This window comes from Leopardus geoffroyi, chromosome B1 (assembly GCF_018350155.1).
Source record: "Leopardus geoffroyi isolate Oge1 chromosome B1, O.geoffroyi_Oge1_pat1.0, whole genome shotgun sequence".
Lineage (NCBI taxonomy): Eukaryota > Metazoa > Chordata > Mammalia > Carnivora > Felidae > Leopardus > Leopardus geoffroyi.
In genome coordinates, this window is record NC_059327.1 from 198490391 (window position 1) to 198500266 (window position 9876).

A 9876-nucleotide genomic window follows, 5' to 3' on the forward strand; every position below is an offset into this window, starting at 1 on the left:
ACCTTAGCTACCAGCATTATCACGTCACTAGTTTTTTTAGTATTATTTATAAATTTAATATACTAATAGTATTATTACATAATATTACAAGCATTGTTATCAAGATCTATAATACTATATTAGTTATCTGTAATATAGTTATAGATCTATAGATATAAAACATAGTCTGCATAGAGATAACTATATGTAACAGTCATAGGCATAAATTATTATATAGATCTATCTCTATAAAAAATAGTGCTGCACCCATCTAATCAGATGTAGCCTAATAGGTCATTTGTACTCATCTACGTAAGAATCTGTGCAGTTACAGCTAGAGACTTTTCAGTATTTGTCATCGTATAAAAAAGACAGCATGTAACCACAAAACCAAGTCTTGTCGGTGTGTTTCTGTTCGGGAGAATCGCTCCATTTCCTACCCATTTATGTCCAGACAGACGTTCATCCTGAGCATTTCCCCAGGATATACCTGGTCCCTGCAGTCTGCCTCTTCGCAGCCCTCAAGCCGTTTCACACTAATGGACCTTTTTTTGGAAATTCTCCGTCTCCTCCCTTGGCTTCTGTCATACAGAAGCTTCTGGGTTTCCTCCTATCTCCCAGATATCTTCTTAATCCTTTTTTGCGTCCCCTCTTTCTTCCCCTGCACCTGCCTTCCCTTCACCTGAGGCTATATTATCCCCTCCCTCACATATCTACCTGTGCTATCAATGACTGACGCCCCACCTCTCTTTTGGGGACTCTTGCCCTATATTGACATCTCCTGACCAGAGGCCCCACTTATTATGCTAAAAGCCCCTCCTGCTAAAGCCTGCAGTGGCTCCCACTGTCTCTAGAATAACACCTGAGCATCAGGCAGAAGAGGAAAGACGCAGACATGGGCAGGAGAAGGAAGCCCCTCTGGGAGGGGAGGTGGAGGGCTACTCCCTGCAGATGGGGTGGCCTGGGAGAATGCTGAGTTCCCAAAAGCAAGACAGTGCCCTTGAGAAACAGTGGCTTGGCTGAAGCCGAGATTCAGGAAACAAAATCCCTAAGACAGGTCGGTGCATCTATCCATTGAACATCATACTAAGGTTGTAGGCATGGCATAGAGGACAGTCGGGGACGGTGGGAGATTTGGAAGAAGGGGATGTCATAATCTGACGGGTATAGTTTTCAGAAAACAAGACCCCTTGAACATATTGACATTCGATAAATACTCATTGAATTAAACTGAACCAAAGAACTGGTTTGCCAGAAAGAAAGCCATTTGGGAACTTCATACGCACAAGTGTCACTCTTGCCACCACTGTTGGGGTGGGGTTCTGGCCTGCCTGACAAGAGGCCATTCTTCTTTCTGCTTCAGGATGGCACTTTCTTGGTCCGAGACTGTTCCACGAAATCCAGGGCAGAACCCTACGTTTTGGTGGTGTTTTATGGGAACAGAGTCTACAACGTGAAAATCCGTTTCCTGGAGAAGAATCAGCAGTTTGCCCTGGGGACAGGACTCAGGGGAGACGAGGTGGGTATAACCTGACAGCTTCCCTTTTCCAGACCAACGACAGCAAGGGGGTAAGTTGGGGGATGCTGGCCAAGTCATCAGTCGGTCGCATCCCCACGCCTGCTGGGATAGGAGAAAAGATCGCCGCCCTGGAGGTGGAGACTGTAATTCCCTTCCAGCCCCTTCTACAAGCGTCCCCCCCCCCCCCCCCCCACCTTACGCTTCAGCCCTCGGGGCCCCAGCCAATCCTGACCATTCCTGCACCCTCTCAAGGCTCTGGCCCATTAAAGAAAACTCACTTTGCAGGACACATCTCAGTTCTGCCTCCCGGGAGGCCTCCTCTGAAGCCTGTGTCGGTGTTAAGGCCACATTCCTTCCCCGCCCCAGGGCCAAATTCCCAGCGCAGACATCCTGACAACATCCGCCTGCATTAGGAACCCTTAGGTTTGTGTCTCCAAATTGAATGTGAGTTCCATCACTGTATTCAGGGCCATGTTGAGCATGCCCCACATCAGTACGGATCTGCTGGTAGGCGGCTGGGTGAGACAGTCAATGAGGGCATTCATGACAACTGTATAAATACAGAGAAGAAAGGAGATTGATTTGGGCTGAATGTGTTTATGGTAGTCCTGGTCTATCTGAATCACCTCGCATTAACCCATAACATCTCCTTGACATAACAGTTGCTCTGACCTTCGAGGTAGGGAAACTGAGGCTCAGACAATTCCGTAAATGGCTAGAGACAAACGAAGAGTAAGTGAGAGGGCAGCTCTTCTTGGAAGGAAGGCGGGCAGGGAAGGGGATGGCAGAAAAGGGTAAGGTTCAAGTTCTGAGTCGCCATTGACTAAGAATGTGAGCTCAGGCCAGTGACGTAACTTCTCTGAGATTTGGTTTCTTCAAATGTAATGTTCTTTTCTTGTCTGGACTTCTCTAATTCGGTGATTCTCATTTAGATCTCTAGACCTCAGTTGTATCTGTTGGTACATATTACAGGCTGAATTTTGTCCCCCAGCTCTTCCAAATTCATATGTTGAAGACCTAACAGGTAGTACCTCAGAATATAACTGTATTGGGGTATTTTTTTTTTTTTTAGTTTATTTATTTATTTTGAGAGAGAGAGAGAGAAAGCAGGGGAGGGACAGAGAGAGAGGGAGAGACAGAATCCCAAGCAGCGATATGGGGCTCAAACTCACAGACTGTGAGATCACGCCCCGAGCCGAAACCAAGCGTCAGACGCAACAGACTGGAACCACCCAGGCACCCCTGTAATTGGGTATTTAGAGCTAAGGTCTTTAAAGAGGAGATTATGGTAAAATGAGGTCATATGGGCGGGCCCAGATCCAATATGACTGGTGTCTCCACAAGAGGAGATAAGGACACAGACATGCACGGCTGTGAAGTCACAGCGAGGAGATGGCCATCTACACACCAAGCAGAGAGAAGGAACCGATGTGCCCACACCTCGATCTTGGACTCTCGGCGTCCAGATCTGTGAGACGGTACATCTCTGTTCAGGCGCCCCCACGCCTCTCTATCTGTGGTACTTTGTTACGGAGGACTGAGAAAACAAATACAGCGTGAAAACAAAACTTTCGCACAACTGCCCATTATTCTTCACTAGAAATCAAAACGAGGAACATTGCTGGGGCTGCCAAAACGCATCAGGCAGGCAGGTATGTGGGAATCCTGTCGGCAGCTGCGTGAGGACTCCGGCTTATGGGCGCCGGGGTGGCTCAGTCAGTTAAGTGTCCGACTTCGGCTCAGGTCACGATCTCATGGTTTGTGGGTTCGAGCCCCACGTGGGGCTGTCTATTAGTGCAGAGCCCGCTTGGGGTCCTGGCTCCCTCTCTCTCTGCCCCTCCTTCACTCGCACTCTGTCTCTCTCTCTCTCTCTCAAAAATAAGTAAACATTAAAAAAATAAATAAAAGACTCCAGCTTAAACCCAGCGTCTGACCCACAGCCCTTTTTTAGGAATCACATGTGGCTGGAGAGTTGCGGTCAACACGGGCCTTTGCTGGAACCTGGGAAAGTTTTGACAGAAAGGAGAGCATGAGTGGACAGATAGATTAATACATAAATCTTCTAAATACAGCCATAATAAGAGAGTATTATGGCAAAGCTAGAGAGAAGTAGCCAATCTTCCCTTTGGGATTAAGGATTAGTGACTTAACTGAACGTTAACACCCTCCGAGCCGGCCAGGGGTTTAGCAAGCCCACGGTAAGGGTTAGTTATTATATTTTTCACTATTAATCCCGAGTCACTGTAATAACTGGGGTACAGCCCCCCTTAACTAGATGCCTGTGGTTAGTGAATATCCCGCTCAGTTTCCCTCTGCCCTCTGTCTTCTTCCAGTTCATAGAACTGCTCACATTATTTTAAAAAGCTGTCTACGACTTTTATTTTATTTTATTATTTTTTTTTAAGTTTATTTATTTTTGGGACAGAGAGAGACAGAGCATGAACGGGGGAGGGGCAGAGAGAGAGGGAGACACAGAATCGGAACCAGGCTCCAGGCTCTGAGCCGTCAGCCCAGAGCCCGACGCGGGGCTCGAACTCACGGACCGCGAGATCGTGACCTGGCTGAAGTCGGACGCTTAACCGACTGCGCCACCCAGGCGCCACCCAGGGACTGCGCCCCATGTCTACGACTTTTAAATGCTCGGGACACCGCCCTGACGCGTGGGGAAATCACTCGCCCTGACGCGTGGGGCCCCTACCAGATGCTGTGTCCTTTGCTGTCTCACCTGGACCTCCAAAAACCTCTGGGAAGGACGCGTTCGTGAGCCCCTTTTACCAGACCTAAAGAGGTCACCGCTTCTTCCCCAGCATGCCACACTGGTCTGCCCGTAAAAGAGGAAACAGTGACCCGGGGATGGCATCCGAATAGCGTTTAATCAGATTGTCAGCCAGTTCACTGCCCCAGCAGGGAAGCAGTTACCATCTGTGACAGCCCAGATTAGACCGCCAGCTTCCAGGTGAGCTGTTCCAATTACGGTCACCAAGGACCCCTCAAGGATCCAAATGCCTATTTTAAGAAAACCCTTTTTGGGTTATTCTGGAATTTTCTCCTCCCATGCATTTCCCCCAAGCAAAAGCCTCCTTTTTCCTGTATTTATGTAACACTTACATATGTTTGCTGTGCACAGAAAGCAGCCAATGCCGTTAACAATTACAAGTGGATCGATTTCATCCTCATGGCGACCCTGGGACTTAGGTGCTGCCAATATTTCCATTTAACAGACGGTGACACGAAGACAGAAATGTTAAGTAACCACCCCCCTCCCCCGCCCCCGTCACAGCAGGTACACGGCAAGGCTGGGGTTCATTTCTCATCCTGCATAACTATTCATATGGTCTCAGATAACATCGTGACCAAACGCAAACAGTCCCCAGCCTCCTTGAAAACAGCTCAGAACGTGGGTGGAAGAATAGTTAACACTTTTCTGGAAGCTTCCTGTGTGCCAGGCACTGGGTGAGAAGTGAGACTTTACACTGGTTCTTCCTGCCCGTCCTCCCAGCGAACGGGCACTGGCACAAGGCTGGGACGGTCTAGCTTGCCCTCAGCTCCCTCCTGCACCCCTCCATGCGTGGGCACCCCCGCCTGGCTGGGGGAGACTCTCCCAGCTTTACAAAAGGAAGAAAGAATTTGGACACAGTAAGGCTGTGCTGAATGTAGGCTAGTCACTAGCTACTTCACCTGGGGCTCGAATGAAGAATGAGGGTCTTAGTCCGACTCTGGAGGAGAAAGGTAATGAGATACAGGGACTTCAGGGACAATTTTGGTTTTGCGTGGCTGTGGGGCTGTCTTGCAAACCTTAGAATTGAACCACACATCCAATGCAGCGACGCCTGTCTCCAGGGAGTTATTACATGTAAGATGAGATGATGTAAACAGAGTGCCGAACTCATAAAGGGCAGGTGCTTCGTCAGTATGGGTTTGCATCGTAAATGATTCCCCAAAGCCCCTGCATCAGGCCTGTGCGCCCAGGCAGAGGTGAGGTGCAGCTCTCCCCGGGGCGTGGGGGGCTGCAGGGGATGCCTGGACGAGGCCCCAGAAAGCGAGCACAGAAGGCGAGCAAACCCACACGCGTCTGCCAAGAATAAGCCTGGGAAGGTCCATTTTACTGCAGATTAGGTATGTGCATCGTCCTGTTAGCCACGTGGCTAGAAACTCATGTCTGAATTCAGATTTCGGAAAGACCCATCGCCCACTCTCTGGGGCCTGTAACCAAGTACTGCAAACTTGGTGGCTTAAAACAACAGAAATGTGGAGCACCTGGGTGGCTCGGGGGGTTGAGCATCCGACTTCAGCTCAGGTCATGATCTCACTGCTCGTGGGTTCGAGCCCCGCATCAGGCTCTGTGCTGCCAACTCGGAGCCTGGAGCCTGTTTCGGATTCTGTGTCTCCCTCTCTCTCTGCCCCCTCCCCTGCTGACGCTCTGTCTCTCAAAAGTAAATAAACCTCTTTAAAAAATGTACTCTCCTGCGATTCTGGTGGCCAGACACCTGAAATCAAAGTATCAGCGGGGCTTCTGGACACTGAGGGAGGGATCCTTCCTCACCCCTGTCAGCTTCCGGTGGCTCTGGGCGATCCTTGGCTCCTTGGCTTGTGGGCCACATGGCTCTGATCTCTGCCTCCGTGGTCACGCTGTCTCTTCCTCTTCTCTGAATGAATCCCCATTCTGGGGACACAGAGTCCCTGCCGGCCAGGGAGACCCTGCTAATCTGTGCCCATCTATGCATGTACCTGAGCAGGGGTGAGGCTGGAAATATTTAGCAACTGGTAGAACCCCAGCCCTGGCCAGAGAGGCACCTGCCATTAATTACCTGAGGAACTTCATCTGCTGCCAGACATGAACCCTGCATCTAAGTTTAGAAATCACGTTTGTCAACATCTCCGTGAAAGCTCATAGAAGGGAGCAATTTCCATCACCAGACCATTCCCTGAAGTTTGCTTATTTATTTAGAAGGGCGAGGGGCAGAGAGAGGGAAAGAGAATCCCAAGCAGGCTCTGCACTGTTAGCACTGAACCCGACGCAGGGCTCGAGCTCACAAACCATGAGATCATGAGTGGAAATTGAGAGTCAGCAGACGCTTAACTGACTAAGCCACCCAGGTTCCCCAACCTGATAAACGTCAAAAACTAGTAGAGACAAACAATGAGCCCATGAGCTGACGGCTTCTCGTTTCTTCTGTCTGCTGCTCTGCTCTCTTTTCTTCTCTCACTCCTATGCGTGCACCCAAACAGATTTGCTTACCTTTCTGGCAGTCAACCATTGCCTACAGCTGGTATATAGACCAAACACAAGAGGTGTAAACAAATTTTTTTTTATTTGATTTAATGTTTATTTATTTGAGAGGAGAGATAGAGACAGAGCATGAGCAGGGGAGGGTCAGAGATAGGGAGACACTGAATCCGAAGCAGGCTCCAGGCTCTGAGCTGTCAGCCCAGAGCCTGATGCGTAAACAAATTTTTTAGGACCTAATATTAGGATGACATTTGCTCCCCTCCTGGAAAAAAAAATCATTTAATATAAAATTAAGAGCTTAATTATAATATTTTTTAAAAGTCTCTTTAATGTGTCAGTTGTGGGCCTATCACAAGGAGGAAACAATAAGAAATGATGCCTTGCTTGCTTCCTATCACTTATTAAAATTATGATTTCATATACATTGGCATCCAGGCAGTAGGTTATTAAAATAATTAATATTGACTCATGATTTCAAGACCATCCTAAAGATAGCAGGAATGAGAATATTCTGGAAGCAAGCATTTTCCCTCTGAAGATGAGCATCAGGGAAGAGAAATTTCCTTTGTGCCACGTGGGGTTAACCCATGTCACAGAAGACTTCCACGTGACAAGCTTGTCTTCATTACTTTTGGTTCTGCCAAACGTGGAAAAAGAGAAAACTGTTCTTAGTTTATAACTGGAAGTGAAACACCATAAAAAAGCCTTCCTGATGGCGTAGAAAGCATACAGTGATGGTCTATAAACCTCTCCAGTGATTTCATTGGTCTTTGTTCGTGTTCTTGGCAAACCTAGAAAGGATGAGGTCATAGGAATGACTGACTTTATTGAGCACTCACTGTATACACTAAGTTCTCTTCTAAACGCTATGTACGTGTCAACTCAATTAATCCTCACAATGGCCCTCAGAGGTACGTCCTGCCGTTACCATCACTGTCCGTAGGTAAAGAAACTGAAACAGAGAGTGTAAGAAACTTGCCTGAGGTCACACAGCTAGTGAGTGGGAGAGCCCAGTTTGGAACTCAGGCACTCGGTCCCCACAGGCCCTTCACCTACGACCTCTGTAACACAACACTTGCTTTCCCCGTGTGACCCCCGGCAAAACCACCTTACCTCGGCATCAGGTAGGAACTGGTAGCTATTGAATACCTGTTAGGGGTGGACAGGTGGGTCATCTCACTGAAACCAGATACAGTAACAGGCACAGAGGGGCCAGTCACTTACAGATTTCATCAGGACTGTTTTCAGTGTGAAAAGACAGAACACAAAGTCGGATGAGCCTGGGTGGGAACACCGGAGAACCCTGGGAACTCCATCATCAGGACAGGCAGGAACGGAGTGGATCCAGGGACTGGCCCATGTCAGGAAATTCGTCATCGCCTGACTCTTTCCCCCATTGTGACACCTCTTTACTCTTCACACCCTCCACAAGTAGCGGGAAGGATGGGACCACCATGGCAGTTACAGGTCTCTTGTATTTCAACTCAGAACTCCCCTGAGGAAACAGCAGTTCCCTCCCAGCCACCACATGCAGCCCCAAGGGCAGGTCCCTCTTGAGTTCCAAGCTATTTTCAGAGCACATTATCCCTAAATGAAATTACCTACTTGCACAGGAAACTATTTTCCGTCTGCCCCCACTAGAATGTAATCCCCATGAGGACCAGCACCAAGGCCATCTCATTCCTGCTGGATGTCCCGAAGGTCCACAAACATTTCCGTGCTGGGGCGCACGGGGCAGAGGGAGGAGTGTGTATGGCTCTAGAGCAGCATCAGAATCATCCCCACCATGGCTCCCTCCCTTCGGGCTGTGTCGTCTCTATCCTGGTCTGTTGGCATCCGGGCTCACACGCCGCTGGCAAGGTGCAGAAGGGAAAGGGCAGACTCATGTCCAGAAAAACCAGGTTCCATTCCTGGTCCTGGCCCCCTGGCTGTGTGACCTCCAAGTAGGTCAGGCCATGTCTCTGAGCTGTAGTTTCCTTAGCTCTTGCATGAAGGCCGTTTCTCCTGCCCTGCTCATCTTACAGGGTTGTGGCCAAGGAGGATCGAGGGCACGCATCGTCTTAAGGTGTGCAAGGCAGACTGAGCAAGCTCTTCCCACTCGTCCTCCAGTATTCCCTTTGAGAACACACCCAAACTCAGTTCAGCATCATCACTGTCCGTGCGTCCTTGTCCTCAACATCTGTCTTCGTTCATGCTTCTTCCTCTGCTTTTAGAATCCTTAAACCTCTTGCCCCTTTATGTAGAATCACCCAGAAGGTATAGCCCGTTTCAAGTCTACATCTTCAGCAAAGCACATCCTGATTCCCTAAGCTTGAAATAATCTTGGGCCACCTAGATGGCTCAGTGGGTTCAGAGTCGGACTCTTGATCCTGGCTCAGGTCATGATCTCGTGGTTCGTGAGTTGGAGCCCCACATTGGGCTCTGTGCTGATAGCTCTGAGTCTGCCTCAGATCCTCTGTCCCCCTCTCTCTCTGCCCCTCCTCCACTCATGCTTGCTCTCTCCCTCTCTGAAATACATAAACTTTTAAAAAAAGAAAAAGGAAAAAGAAATAATCTCACTGTCCACAGCCCTTTACCCGTGTACCTCCAGAAACATCAACATGTGAAGGTCTGCTATCACCTCGGTGTTTCACAAGAAGCCCTGGGAAGGAAGGGACATTGGCTAACAGCTACCAGCACCCTGAGGCCAGCTCTATTCCTTCTGATTACCCCAGGACTCCTTGGAACGGAGGGGTTTCCAGGAGGGAAGCTCACTGAGGCCTTCTGACCAATTTACGAAGTGAAGGTCGAGCCCTGACCCGCTCACTTTTGGTCTCCCCAAGCACCCTGCTCTCCCTTGTTAGTTTATCATTTTTATCTCTCATCCTTCCAGAGCTGGCTTTACCCATTCTTTAAAAAAACAAACAAACAAACAAAAAAACACTTTATGACACATCTTCACAATTCAGAATATATATATATATAATATATCTTATATATTATATATATTAATATATTTTATATATCTCTATATTATATATAGATATATAATATAATATATATATATATAAATTGAATTAACTTCTTCTCTAACTAAAATGAAGCATCTAATTCTGTGCTTTAACCCACAGACACAAAAGATATTTACATTTTCATTAACTTTCTTTTC

The 9876-nt window shown here is 48.2% G+C and overlaps 1 protein-coding gene across 1 annotated transcript in view; it reads left to right on the top strand.

Moving 5' to 3' along the window:
* Positions 1 to 9876, top strand: part of CLNK (cytokine dependent hematopoietic cell linker) — a 164159-nt gene that overhangs the window by 154126 nt on the left and 157 nt on the right. Inside the window, exon 18 of the mRNA XM_045474547.1 lies at positions 1343 to 1498. Within this exon, the coding sequence (XP_045330503.1) occupies positions 1343 to 1498 (156 nt within the window). The remainder of the gene's footprint in view (positions 1 to 1342; positions 1499 to 9876) is intronic.